The following is a 14,412-nucleotide window of genomic DNA, read 5'->3' as shown; positions in this document are numbered from 1 at the left end:
CTCTGCGCCTGTCCAGGACTCTGCCGGGGCCGAGGCCTGAGGTTCGCCTGGTAGGAGCCAGCCTCGGAATTCTTCCTGGTCTTTTCTCCTGAGGTCCCTGGCACTCTCCCCCATCTTCTATTCCTTCTATTTCTTCTGCAAGTGTCGTGCCCCTCCCCCTCCCTGTCAGGGTGACACTGGCCCCTCACTGCCATCACCCATGAGACTCGCTCTCCCAGCCCCTGCTGCCACCTCCCATAGGCTTAGTCCCTGCTCCCTGGGGCACCTCTGGTGGGGTCACAAACTTGGCCCTGGAGCCTCTGCCGACTTCCTGAGCACAAGGCTGTGCAGGGCCGGGGCCCAGGGGCAGATAAGGAGGGCAAGCTGTGCTTTCTGGTTCCTTTGGCCACAGGCTTCTTAGAGAACAGACGGCCTCTGGCAGGGTGGTGAGAGAGGAGATTATTTAGTACCAACCTGTGAGGGAAAGTTCAGGAACCAACAGGCTAGAGATGACCAAGAGATGCCCTATCACTACATAAAGTCCAGACTGTCCCATCTGCCTGCTGTGAGTCTCTGGGAGCGCTGCTTAACCTCTCTGGGCCTTCGCCGTAGGTGATCAGCATTCGGGCTCAGGGAGTAAAACAGGGAACGAGTAGAAAGCACTGTGCGCGGTGTCTAGCACAAGGAGTCACTCAGCAAATGCTGGCAGTTGTCACTGTTATTACTTTACTACCCGTGGAACACCCGTGATGAAAGGCCCTGGTAGAGGTCACCTGAATTAAACTTCTGCGTTTGTATGGTGAGGGGAATGGCAGAAAAGAGGACGCTCTCGCTGGCACTCTGTCCAGTCCTCAGGGCAGGGCCAGATCCACAGGTCCTTCAGCGCCTCTGAGGAGGTGGGGTGGGGGCTGCGGCGGGCCGGCAGGATGCCAGCGGGAGTTTCGAAGGACTTGGACTTGGAGAGCCCCAACCTCTCGGCTCTGTCTCAGGCAAAATCGTTGAGCATATTTTAGGATCAGCAAAAACCCACAATGCCTTTGGCTGAGCACTTTCCCTCTACTTGTTGAAGCCCAGGGGTATTTTCTAGGAAATTGAGTCCATCTGTTTCTGATTCATTTGTACTTAACTCATCACCAAGCTGTTTTGTAAGAGCACTTTGATGTGAAAGCCGCCTTATTCCATAAGCCTCTCTAAGTCTCTGTTTAGTCAACAGTAGGTAAACGGTCTCTCCAAAAGAGGCCAGAGGCAGCTTCTTCATCTCCCTCAGAACACAGGCCATATGAAGGGAGAGTGTGGCCTGGGACCCCCTTTCCAGGGCCTGTCAGGGCCAGGCACCCCACCACCACCACCACCACCATGTGCTGTCTGCAAAGAAGCCTCCCTCAGCGCTTGCCAGGACAAAAAGGAACAACAGTGTCAGACTGATGCTGCCCCACCCCAGCCAGAGCAGTCCCTTTTTCCTCTGGGGAAGAGACACAGGTATTTCTGGTTGATCCTTTTTTGTTTGTTTAAAGATTTATTTATTTATGCATACAAGACCTGGGGTACAGGCCAGAGGTGCAGGGCAGAGGAGGGGTGGTGGTGAGAGAACTCACCAGAGACAGAGTGGGGAGTAGAACAAGCAGATCAATGAAGTACACTGCTGAGGGGAGCAGCGGGCGGGACAGGAGAGGTCTGCTGCGCCATGTGGGTCAGCTCCCTGGCCGGGGACCCAATTCCTGAGAAGCAGCTGTGGCTAGCTTCAAGTGCTGTGCTTCAACCCGTTGTGCCACCAGGGAGTGCCCTGGTTGATCCTCTCTTGGCCTAACCACTGCCATCTTAATGAACATTATATTCCAGAAGTAAAACATAAGAATATCCAGCAGTCAAAGGCTAGACGAACAGACAGCAGACTTCTAAGGACAACGAGAGCAAATCGATACGACCATGAAGTGCGACGAGAAAGAACCACCCAGCTCCAACCCCCGATCCTCGCGGCCAAATCCCTGCCTAACAGTCTGCAGGACCTGATCAATGCCCTGACTCAATAGATTATATGTGTGACAAAATTCCAATACAGGAGGACAGGAGCTGTTCCGGGACTTGATGATGGATCTGAGCTGCGGCAAGTGGGAATGAGGACATAATCTCTTCTTGCATAGAAATAGGGGCCCTGAAAAGACAAACTGTCAGTGATCACTGCACACAGCTTATGGCTGCACTCCCGAGGGGCCCAGTGCAGCCCGGGCCCACAGGACGCGCTCTGAGAATGCCTGTGGAGCTGGGGCAAGGGCTTCGCTCAGCTTGGACGATGGCCCCGGCCCGGCCACCTTCCACAGCAGACCTCTCTGTTTGACCAACAGTCAAGCCAATTTCCCCAGATTCTTCTGAAGCCAGCCAGTTTGTTAAGAGTCCTCATTTCCTTTCAAGGAACCATAGGCCCTGTTCCCAGGTGGGGGTGGGCAGCAGGGGAACTGGCTAATGCCAAGCAGTTAGGGGCTTCTGAGCGCTTTTTTTTTAAATTTATTTGTTTATGCATATAAAACTGGGTATAGGCCAGGGGTGTGGGGATGAGAAGATTCACCAGAGACAGAGTGTGCACTGCTGTGGGGAGCAGCAGGCAGATCAGTAGAGGTCTGCTGCGCCATGTGGGTCAGCTCCTGGCCAGGGTTTGAACTTGTGCTGCAGTGGCTGTGATAATAGCTTCATAGTAGTGTGCCTTAATCCATTGTGCCCGCAGGCAGGGCCAGCACTGTGATGGCCTAGTGTGTTAACTTGGCTGAGCCATTCATTGTGCCCAGATATTTGTTCAAACGTTACTCTGAATGTTACTGTAAAGGGTTTTTTCAGATGAGCTTAACATTTTAATGGATTTTAAAAATCAGAGTCAAGGTCCTCCATGGTGGCCCAGGGGGTTAATTCTCAGCAACCCCATCCTGATGGTCCGCTGCAACAGCCTGAATCTGTTCCCAGGCCAGGGAGCTAAAGCACATGGCACAGCAGACCTCTCCTGTCTCCCCTGTTATTCCTCTTACAGCATATTTCAGTGGATCTGTCTATTCTGCTCCACACTCTGTCTCTGCTGAGTCATCTCAACCCCCACACCTCTGATCTACACCCCAGTTGTTTTTCTTTAAAGATGTATTTCATTTATTTATGCAAGGGCTGAGGTGCAGGCCAGAGATGAGGGACTAGTGATGGTGGCAGTGAGAGGATTCATCAGACAGGGTGGGGAGCAGAACAGGCAGATGGACTAAAATACGTGGTGAGGGAGCAGGGTGACACAGGAGAGGTCTGCTGCACCATGTGGGTCAGCTCCTCACTCTAACTCATGCTTCAGTGGCTGGTGATAGCTTGATAGCACTGAGACTTTAACCCCTGTGCCACCAGGGAGGCCCTACACCCCAGTACTTATATGCAAAATAAATTAATTTAAAAACCCACAAATGCTGTTTATGACCCCACAAGCACAGACCCAGATGCAGACTCTATGTATTGACATGGAAGGAACTCCAAGGCGTATTATTCAAAGTGCACAGTGTATGATCATCAGTGTAAACAACAGACGAGTACAAGTTAAAATTTTCATTGCTGATGGGGGGCGGGGCCCTCTGGAAGGGCAAGGAGGCAGGGGAACTGAGTGAGCTCTCTACTCCTGGCTACTCTTTGCCCCAGCAGTTCATACCCACTGGCATTAGCATATTTCTGTGCATACAAAAGTAATCAGCTGCAGCACTGCTTAGGAGAGAATTTACATAAGGAAATAAGCTAAATACCCATCAGTGGAAACAGGTTAAACGAATCATGCATTTGCAGAACCATGGTGTTTGTGAAATGAATGGTGGCTCTGTTCAGATGTGGAATGGTTTTTTTAAAAAAGAGATTTATTTATGCATAAAAGAACTGAGGTGTAGGCCAGGGTGGGGGTGGGGGAGGTTGCTGGTATAAAAAGACTCACCAGGGACAGAGTGGGGAGCTGAACAGGTGGATCTACTGAAATACACTGCCGAGGGGAGCCGTGTATTTCAGTTTTAGTAGATCTGCCTGTTCTGCTCCCCATTCTGTCTCTGGTGAATCCTCTTATCCCTGTCCGCCACCTCTGGCTTACACCCCAGTTCTTATATGCATAAATACAAATAAATCTTGGAAAAAAGAGCACCTAGTTTAACCCACACATAAAGACAACTGGATGCAGATCTTTTCTTCTGAACCTTTTTATCTAACCAAAGTCAGCCTGAACCCAAACAAGCCAGAATAGCCTGAAAGGGCCACTGAATCACAAAACAACAGGGCAGAACCTGAAATGGGGACAGATCAGCGTTTGTTCTTTTCACAGTGGAGCACGCCTGTGTCCACACACAGATCCCCACTAAAAGCTGGAAGGCGGTGCACCCCCACCACCCAGCCCGGGGCCACGCGCCATTCAGGGTGCCCGCTGGTGTCCCGCGGGCCACCGTAGCCGGCCCGGTTTGAGCGGTTTGCGTCTGGAGTGATGGCCCCACTCCTCACAACTGGAGTTTGCCGGGGAGGTCGGTCAACTTACTTCCTCCCCTGAATGGAAGATACTGAAGTCTGTCTGAATGTGTCCTGGAGATAGGAGGTGGACGTTTTTTAGCAAAGAGTTTACAGGGTAGTTGTGTAGGCCGTTTTAAGTACTTAATTCTGTAGTTTTGCAGAAACCTTTGCACCTGGGCTCCCAAGGGTCACTGGAGGGCCCCACAGGGATGAGAACAAGGTGCCCTGGAGCCTTCACCCCGGGAAGGGAAGGGGGCAGGGGAGGCAGGGGGACAGAAGTCAGCTGAAACACTCCATGCTGGCTCGGACACGCTCCATCTCGTGCAGAAAGCTGTAGAACTGAGGCAAGGTTAATTCTGGGGAGAGAAAATTCAGCATTAGGTAAATGCCTCCAACGCCACAGAATCATCCAAAGACTTTAATTTCCACCCAGAGATTTTTTTTCTATTTCAGGTTAGTACTACAAAGCGGTGCTAGAGAGGCTACAGATGATAAAAAAGGAAGGGAGGGCCTTGAACATGGGTCCTGTGCTCCGTGAGAAGGGGGAGGCTTGACTCCACAGCACAAGGAAGGGCTCCTGCACCCACGTCAGGCGCTTCTGCTGGGGATCATGGCCGTCCCTGCCCCGCACCGCCCCCTCTCCAAAAAGACTTCAACCTGCGGCCTCCAGTCTTTGGACGGCTTTTCAGCTTCGAGAGCAAAGGCCGAGGGCGGGCTACTGCCGGCTCGGCTGTGGCTTCTTCTGAAAGCGATGCTGTGCGGGGGGCTTTCTAAGCCCCCGAATGCAGAGAACACAGGGCCAGTGAAAGAGCTCAAGCATGCGTTTGCACTCACCTATGTACAAATTTTCAGTCTGACTTCCTTTCTTGATCACCAACTTTAACTGATGAAAACAAAAGTAAAATATTTACATTCAGATGATGGCCGCTGGGCCAGCAAGTTCCTGAACTTAAACATCCAAATGCCCAGCTTCTGACTCCAGAGTTACAGAGGAGAGGTCTGGACTGTCCAACACAAGACTTCTAGCAATCCCCACGCTCTCGGGGACAAGCTGCTCAGATCACCGTCACGACGCTGTTCGTCCAGAGGGAGGCCTGTGAGCGAGGGCCTGGCTGGCCGGCCACAGCGCCCTGAGCTCTGCGGCGCCTCACAGGCCACCCCTGAGTCAAAAATGAACCCACTTGCAAAGATCAGGGGGAGACTTACTACTTACTTGTAAAAAAATGCTTCCCACTTTCTCCAGTTCACTGCTCCCGGATGTCACTGTTACACAACAGAGAAAGACAATCAGTGACTGGCTGAAGACCCGTTCTGGATGGCCATGCTTTGCAGATGGCCAGCAGTGTGGGTCTGCTAATCCTGGTAGAAGCTGTGTGGAGGGGCAAACCGTGGGGAGCTTCACCTGAGCCTGGAGAGAATGGAGGGGTGTGGACAGTAGAGAGGACTCCTGACTCCCCGTCCACAGTACCGGCTAGGCTCTGCAACCCCACGTGACCCAGGACTGCCCCCACCACTGGTTACCTCCAAATTTCCACTCCATGTCTATGAGCTGGTTAATCATCAGAGTCTGCCCTACGGCCCGATGAGCCAGGGCGGGGGCGTTCTTCTTCCACTGGAACAAAAGCGAAAAGGCACAGTCAGGTCAGTGAGACGTTCCCCCTCAACCCCCTCAGAGCAATGCTGAGTTTTACACCGAGAAGGGGGGGGATGCAGAAACCAGGGCTGGGCCCATACGCACACGCTGGGGCGTGGAGAGGACAATATACATGTTTCTTTCCCGGGAGGATTTAATCCAGGTTGAAACAAAAACTATGACATTGCCAGTCAGTCAAATCAGAGGAAAACAATTAGTTAGGGCACCCAAAGGTGCTGGATTTGCATGAAACCCAAGGAAAAATGTTAAACTGGGAGTGACATAGGATGACGGATGGTTTTTCCTTAGTTGGCATTTTCCATTTCTTTTCATGAAGTAAAAGTAAGTGATCTTAATTAACCTTGATGAAGAAGAATTATGATACCTTTTCAGAAAAGTAAGTGGCTTTCTCCTCACTGAGACCTATGGGAGAACAGGAGACATCAGCATAATAAAGAGCACGGGGCCTGTCACAGGGCCACCTGGGGGCTGACCTACCCAGAGTGATGAAGTCAGCCCGGACCTGCTCGGCTGAGAGGCTCTTCTTCAAGGCGCCTGGAGACAGGAGACATCGTTAAGGGGGGCAAATCGGTAAACAGCAGCATCACCTGCCAGGCACGGCTTGATGACACAGGCCTGAGAGTACTAGAGACTCGGCTGCTCTGCCAAGGCCGGCGAGACACCTGTTCTAGGTGTCTCAACGCGAGTGTTCACCTTTCAGAACGTGTGGAAGAAATCAGCAGAACCAAGAAAGACCTGGGCACCTGACCCAAGGAATGGATAAGACCACAGATTCTCGGAGTGAAGTGGGGGGAGCTCAGGGTCAAGCGAGTGTGGGGATCACAGCCTAGAGCTGCCATGTGGGTTAAAAGAAAAAAGACTTCTGCTGGTGATCAAAGGTGGCAAGTGCATGGAAACTTTTTTTTAAAAAGATTTATTTATTGGGCCCTACCTGATGGCGCAACAGGTTAAAGCGCAGCACTATAATGCCAGCAGCAGCCGCTTCAGCCCCAGTTTGATTCCCGGCCCCGGAGGTGACCTGCATGGCGCAGCAGACCCCTCCTGACCCGCCCGCTGCTCCCCTCAGCATGTACTTCCTCAGTCTGCCTGTCCTGCTCCCCCACTCTGTCTCTGGCGAATCCTCTCTACACTCCCACCTCGGGCCTGTACCCCAGTTCTTTTTTAACAGATTTATTTATTTATGTATACATGAACTGGGGTACAGGCCAGAAGTGCGGGGGTGAGAGGATTCACCAGAGACAGAGTGGGGAGCAGAACAGGCAGATTGACAAAGTACACTGCTGAGGGGAGCAGTGGGAGAAACAGGAGAGGTCTGCCGTGCCATGTGGGTCACCTCCTTGGCCGGAGATCAAATTCATGCTGTCATGGCTGCAGATAGCTTCACAAAGCTGTCCTTTAACCCCTTGTGCCACCAGAGAGGCCCCAGATTTACTTTTTTATGCATACACAAACTGGGATATAAGCCAGAGGTGCAGGGGGTGAGAGGATTCGCCAGAGATAGAGTGGGGAGCAGAACAGGTGGACTGGCTGAAATACACAGCTGAGGGGAGCAGCAGGCGAGACAGGAGAGGTCTGCTGCGCCATGTGGGTCAGCTCCCTGGCTGGGGATGGAACTGATGCTACAGTAGCTGCCAATAGCTTCATAGTGCTGAGATTAAGCCCTCTGCACCACCAGGGAGTCCGGATACTAGACTTCTGGTGGTGATCACAAGGCAGCATAGACACAAGGGAGAGGGCCAAGCATTAATCTGCATGCCTGAAACTTCCACAGTGTGGTAAACCTCAATTTGAATTTAAAGAAGAAGAAGAAGAAGAAGAAGAAGAAGGTTCCATTGGACAACATCGCCCCAGAAAATCAGCTTCCGGGAAGTATACCATGATGGGTGAGACAGCTTGGCCTGTACAATTCACAGCTCACTTCAAGTGAACACTCCCCTGTGGGAGCCACTTTTGCTCTGCTGCTAGCTCCGATTCCCGAAAACAAAGTGTTGCAGCAGTCTGGGCTCCTCCATGTTTCACCTGCAGGCTACAGCCTAGAGTCACAACTTGGCAACTGCTTAAACACTTCCCACTTCTTCCTCTTCCAGAATATGGCTAATTAAAGACTAAGAAGACACCCACCAGGAGCAGGGGAAGGCCCTCAAGTAAGACCCAACCCAAGGCCCCACACCCATCTCACCCAGAAAAACAGTCCTGTGGGCTGTTGTCCTTTGCAAAACAAACCATGTAAACAAAGGGAGGAAATCTTTTATCTCTTAAATCAGACTCAGCTAGGAAGCCACAAGGAAGTCAAGAGCCCCCAAGCCTAAAGGCCCCCCCCAGAGCCCAACGCCATTAACTTGTGACCATCACAGTAGGGCGCCTCAGTGAACATCCAGCTCAAATGCAGTATTTTGCGTGGTGACCCACAAAAGGACTTCAGTAAGGACTATTATTGTAACCTTTAATTTTCTTTTCTTTTTTTTTAAAAGATTTATTTACTCACACATACAGGAACTGGGGTCCAGGCTAGAGGTGCAGGGGGTGAGACAGAGTGGGGAGCAAAACAGGCAAACGGACTGAAATTTACTATTGAGAGGAGCAGTGGGAGGGCCAGGCGAGGTCTGCTGCACCATGAGGGTCAGCTCCCTGGCCAGGAATCGAATTCGTGCTGCAGTGGCTGCAGAAAGCTTCACAATGCTGCGCTTTAACCCACTGTGCCAGCAGGGAGGGCCCAAAGAAAGAAATCTTTAAAAACGAATAAAATAAAAGCAGGCTGACAGAGTGGCTCCACTGCCAGGTTACGGGTGATCCTGTTCAGCAACCGCCAGTAAGTCAGTGTGAGCGGTGGGCGGCCAGAGCTGCCAGGCGTTGAAGCAAGCTAGTTACAGCTATGGTCATTCTCCTGTCTTTCTTTCTTTCTTTTTTTAAGATTTATTTTATTTATTCGTACAGAACTGGGGTACAGGCCAGAGATGCGGAGGGTGAGAGGCTTCACCAGAGACAGAGTGGGGAGCAGAACAGGCAGATGGACGAAGTACACTGCTGAGGGGAGCAGCAGGCGGGCCAGGGGAGGTCTGCCGCGCTATGTGGTCACCTCTAGGGCAGGCGGAGATGGAACTCATGCAGAAGTGGCCTAAGCCTCCTAGTGCTGTGCTTTAACCCGCTGCGCCACCAGGGAGGCCCTCTCCTGTCTTTCTTTTAAAGATTTATTTATTTATGCATACAAGAGCTGGAGTGCAGGCCAGAGGTACTGGGTGTGGGTGAGAGGATTCACCAGAGTCAGAGTGGGGAGCAGGACAGGCAGATCCACTGAAGTACACGGCTGAGGGGAGCAGCGGGGAGCCAGGAGCGGTCTGCTGCGCCCTGTGGGTCAGCTCCCTGGCTGGCAAACTGTGCTGCAGTGGCTGTGCACGGCTCCACAGTGCTGCGTCCTTAGGGAGCCCACGTTCTCTCTTCTGATAACAAGTTATGAGCTGCTAAAACTAACCAAAGAAACTGATCCTCAAAGAGGTTAAATAACGTGGCTCAAGGTCTCAGAGCTGTTGCAGGATGAGGCAGCACACAACCACATGTGATGGCGGGTGGGAGTGTCCCACTGAATCCTGCTGAGAACAAACAACTACATGCAAATAAAACGCAGGAGAAATATGGAAATCTGGCCACCGGTTACTTGTAGATATGATAAAAGCATACTACAATAGTTTGATAAAGGGAAAACAAAGGTTTTTGGTTTTTTTTTTTAAATCTTAATACATAACTAGGAATTTAGGAAAGAAATGGTATGATATCTGAGATTTACTTTCAGGAGAGCAGTGTAGTTAACTAGCCAGGACACAGATAAAACAATCTAACCAAGGGCAGACAACTGCTGAAGTCAAATATTTCCAAGAATTACATGTGGGCCGCCCTGGGGACATGGGTCTCAGCGCTCTCAAGCTACCAGCGGCCACTGCAGCATGAGTTCCACCCCCGGCCAGGAGCTGACCCACACAGCAGACCGCTCCCACCTTGCCCGCTGCTCTCTCAGCAGTGTGCTTCAATCTGCCTGTTCTGCCTCTGGTGAATCCTCTCACCCCAACACTGCTGGCCTATACCCCGTTCTTGTATGTATATATAAATAAAAATAAATCTTTAAATAAAAGAATTACATCACATAGAGTAAAATATGAAATAACAAAACCCAGTTGGCTTTGTGCTAATACAGGGAGGTTCTAGCCCCAACATTTCTACTATGAGACGTTCAACATGTCACTTTGTGGGACTCTCTAGGGCTCTATTTCTTTATCTCCAAGACAAAGAATAATCTAGGTCAGAACTCTACAAAACTTTACCTGGCACTCCCCCTGCCAGAGAGAGAGAAGAGTTCCAGGGTTAACTGTTTTAGATACTGGTTAAGCAGGTTTCTTATGGCAGGACTTTTCAGAGCCTGAAATAAGTTAATGTGTCTGTGACTCGCCAAGGCATGGGGCGACAGTGTTTCCTGCCCATGTCTGATCACTGATACATTTTGGGAAAGACTTATCTGGAGAGTTCTTTTTTTAAAAAGATTTATTTACTTATACTTACAAGAATTGGGATACAGGCCAGGAGTACGGGGGTGAGAGGATTCACCAGAGACAGCAGAGAGCGCAGCAGGCAGATCTACTGAAACCAGGAGAGGTCTGCTGTGCCATGTGGGTCCTGACCTCCCTGGCTGGGAACTGAACTCATACACAGTGGCTTCGGATAGCTTCACAGTACTGCGCTTTAACCTGTTTGCACCACCAGGGAGGGCCCCTGATTTGGAGGGTTCTTAAGGTCCCTTCATCTCTAACAAGCTGTATTTCTACACAGGGAGAACAGGATGAGGGCAGGGGTGGAGAATGGAGGGCTGGAGGTGCTTATATTTCAGACTAGACAGAAGGTCAAACTGAAGACTACAGACTTCATCATGCAACGGACACAGTGGGGAGGGGGGCAGCGTGACCCTCATGTGGAGAGAAGGTGCTCCAGGGCAAACGGTGGTCTGGGATGGGAGAACGATGTGACGTTACTGCAGGGAAGGGCTGCAGACAGGAGACATACAAGGTTAAGGGTGAGGAAGAGGTCACAAGACATGCAGGCCACCAATTCAGCTGACTAGGGATGCTTTAGAAGAAACGGGCGAACATAAGCAGGGAAACTGCAGGAAGGGAAAAGTCAGGTTGCCCCGAGAACAAGAGTAAACAGAATCAGAGCTAAGTGAGAGGAGAAGCAAATCCCAAACTTGAGTGGTTTGAAAAGTTCTAGGGCATTATAAACTCAAGAGGTGAACTTAGAGGGCCCTCCCTGGTGGTGCCATGTTGAACCACAGCCACTGCAGCACAAGTTCGATCCCCGGCCCGGGCGCTGACCCACATGGCGCAGCGGACCTCTCCTGTCTCCCTGCTGCTCCCCTCAGCTGTGTGCTTCAATGTCCCCACTCTGTCTCTGGTGAATCTGCTTATCCCCCACCTCTGGCCTGTACCCCAGTTCTTATATGTATAAATAAATCTTAAAAAAAAAAAGGTGAATTCAGGTCCTCTCATTAAGTGAAGGAAAGTTTTATCTCGTAACTTGGTGTTGAGGCATAAAGCTGAAACTAACTGAACTATCAATAAAAAAAGCTGAAGGTCAGCAAGCATTGCCTCGAGTACTTCACCTAAATGAGCTCATTCCACCATAAACTGCTGCTATTGCCACAGTTTTCAAGTAAGAAGCTGGGGCTGGCCTGTCCAAGGGCAAATAGTCACCTTATCTGACTGACCAAGAAGCAGCCCCAGCGCCTGCTGGGCCCATCTCCAGGCTGATAGGAAGGGCTGGTATCCTCTGAATCTGTGGATAATGATCTTTTGCAAATACTGATAATCAATCCTTCTGAGAATATCCCTTGGGAAGGTCACAGAATCTCCCAAATTCAGTTGACTCAGCCTGTACTAAGTACCTACTTCACATCAACCCTTTACTTGTAACAGTGGATTAGGAGAGAGGTACAAGGCCTGTTCCAGACTTTAAAGAACTGGTTATTTGTTCCAATCAAGAGACAGACACGGGGCTTCCCTGATGACGCAGGGGTTAAAGACAGCGCCATGGAGTGATCACCAGTCTCCACAGCACACGTGCAATCCCTGGCCGGCCAGGGAGCTGACCCACCCGGCGCTGCAGACCTCTCCTTTCTTGCTGCTCCCCTTGGCAGGATTTCAGTAAACTCATTTGTTCTGCTCTCTTTGCTCTCTGGAGTGAATCTTCACACCCCCACCTACACCCCAGGTCTCCCATGCACACAAAAAAAGTAAAAGAAAATGTTTAAAAGGAAAACCAGGGACCTCCCTGGTGGCATAGGTTTAAAGACACAACAAGCTATGTACAGCCACTGCAGCACGAGTTCGATTCCTGGCCACGGGGCTGACCCACGTGGTGCAGCAGACCTCTCCTGGCTCAACCACTGCTCCCCTCAGCAGCGTATTTCAGTGGATCCTCCTGTTCTGCTCCTCATGGTCTCTGATGAATCCTCTCACCTCCCCACCTTGCACCTCTGGCCTGTACCCCAGTTCTTGTATGCATAAGTAATTAAATCTTTTTTAAAAGATGGAAAAGAAGTGCCTCTTCTGTGTGCAGGGATGGCCAACTCCCCCTCCAACCTCAGGCTTCTTGTACCTTTAACCTGACCTGAGAACAAATAATGCAAGAATCACACAAACGGGTTCACAAAATTTCACAGCTGGGAACTTCAGGGTTGTTCTGATTAAAGCCCCCAGAACCTCCTGAGCACAAGATAGGGCAAAGGGTTGAACCCATACAGAAAGGTGCCAGACAGGAACAAACAAATTAAGCCCCTAACTGTAAGTGCACCATATCAGGGCTGAGATCCTGGGGAGATCAGCTTGCTACTGATTTTTGAAATGTGTAAACTAGGGGCAGCTTTACCTCCTCTGGTGAAGCTGGTTAACAGCCAGGTAAACACTGCCTCATTCTTTAAGATCCGGTTCACAAGGTGCCTCTCTTTAAATAAAGTTAACTTTTAATTAAATCGCTAAATTTCCAGCCATTTATAAGACAATACACACCCCCCAAAAAAAACACAATTTAAACAACATACAGCACTACCACCCAGATATAGCCACAGTTTCTTTTTTTATTATGACTTTTAAAAAAGATTTATTTATTTATGCTTACACAAATAAATAAATAATAATTTGATATGTGTGTATGGGGACTTATCTACCATAGGAAATTTAGTTAACCTCCGTCACTTAGTTACAAACTTTGTTCTTGTGATGAGAAATTTCTAAATGACTGCTATTTTAAAAAAAAGATTTTATTTATTTATTCAGACAAGAACTGGGGTTCAGGTCAAAGGTGTGGAGGTAAAAGGATTCACCAGAGACAGAGTGGGGCGCACAATAGGCAGATGGACTGAAATACACTGCTGGGGGGAGCAGCAGGTGAGACAGGAGAGGTCTGCTGCGCCATGTGGGTCAGCTCCCTAGCTGGGGATCAGGCTCAGACTGCAGTGGTTCACAATAGCTTGATAATGCTGAGACTTTAACCCCTGTGCCACCTGGGAGGCCCCCCCAATAAAATAAATCTTAAAAAAAAAGTTTTTTAAAAATGATAGTCCTCCCAGGCTGCTGAAGAGCCATCACCCTCATGAATGAGACAGTAACTATCCAGATCAGAAAATTCATGATTGGCTGACTCAGTGGAAACAAATGGGCTTGGACATCCTTCACCCTAGGAAGGCAATAGGACCTATGACAGAAATTTGGGAAACACTAGCTAAAATGTACAAAAATATCCCCAGTGTCATCTTTGTATCTGGATTCAGGACCCACTTGAAGGTGGCAGGACAGCTGGCTTTGGCATGATTTACGATTCCTTGGATATGCAAAGGAAAATGAACCCAGATTTGCAAGACACAGCCTGGATGAGAAGAGAACAGTGAAAGGAGTGCAAGAAAGGGGCCTCCCTGGTGGTGCAGGGGCTAAAGCCAGGCACTGTGAAGCCATCCAGCCACAGCAGCACAAGTTCGATCCCCAGCCAGGGAGCTGACCCACATGGCGCAGCAGACCTCTCCTGTCTTGCCCACTGCCCCCCTCAGCAGTGCATTTCAGTGGATCCACCTGTTCTGCCCCCCAATCTGTCTCTGGTGAATCCTCTCACCTCCACACCTCTGGCTTGTACCCCCGGTTCTTGCATACATAAATAAATCTTTAAAAAAAAAAAAAGAGGCCCTCCCTGGTGGCGCAGCGGGTTAAAGCACAACACTGAGAATCTAAAGCCGCTTCCGCATGAGTTCGATTCCC

The 14,412-nt window shown here is 50.1% G+C and overlaps 1 protein-coding gene across 1 annotated transcript in view; it reads right to left on the bottom strand.

Moving 5' to 3' along the window:
* Positions 1-4,048: 4,048 nt before the first annotated feature.
* COMMD7 (COMM domain containing 7) overlaps positions 4,049-14,412 on the bottom strand; it is a 12,323-nt gene continuing 1,959 nt past the window's right edge. Inside the window, exons 3-8 of the mRNA XM_004686973.2 lie at positions 6,605-6,661; positions 6,492-6,529; positions 5,995-6,085; positions 5,687-5,736; positions 5,308-5,356; positions 4,049-4,829 (exon numbers count right to left, since the gene is read on the bottom strand). Coding sequence (XP_004687030.1) covers positions 4,753-4,829; positions 5,308-5,356; positions 5,687-5,736; positions 5,995-6,085; positions 6,492-6,529; positions 6,605-6,661 — 362 coding nt within the window. The 3' untranslated portion in view covers positions 4,049-4,752. The remainder of the gene's footprint in view (positions 4,830-5,307; positions 5,357-5,686; positions 5,737-5,994; positions 6,086-6,491; positions 6,530-6,604; positions 6,662-14,412) is intronic.

The sequence above is a fragment of the Condylura cristata genome, unplaced genomic scaffold, assembly GCF_000260355.1.
Source record: "Condylura cristata isolate star-nosed mole 26May11 unplaced genomic scaffold, ConCri1.0 scaffold00022, whole genome shotgun sequence".
In the NCBI taxonomy this organism is placed as follows: Eukaryota; Metazoa; Chordata; class Mammalia; order Eulipotyphla; family Talpidae; genus Condylura; species Condylura cristata.
Note: the sequence above shows the minus strand (reverse complement) of the source record. Positions and strands in the feature narration are given on the sequence as shown.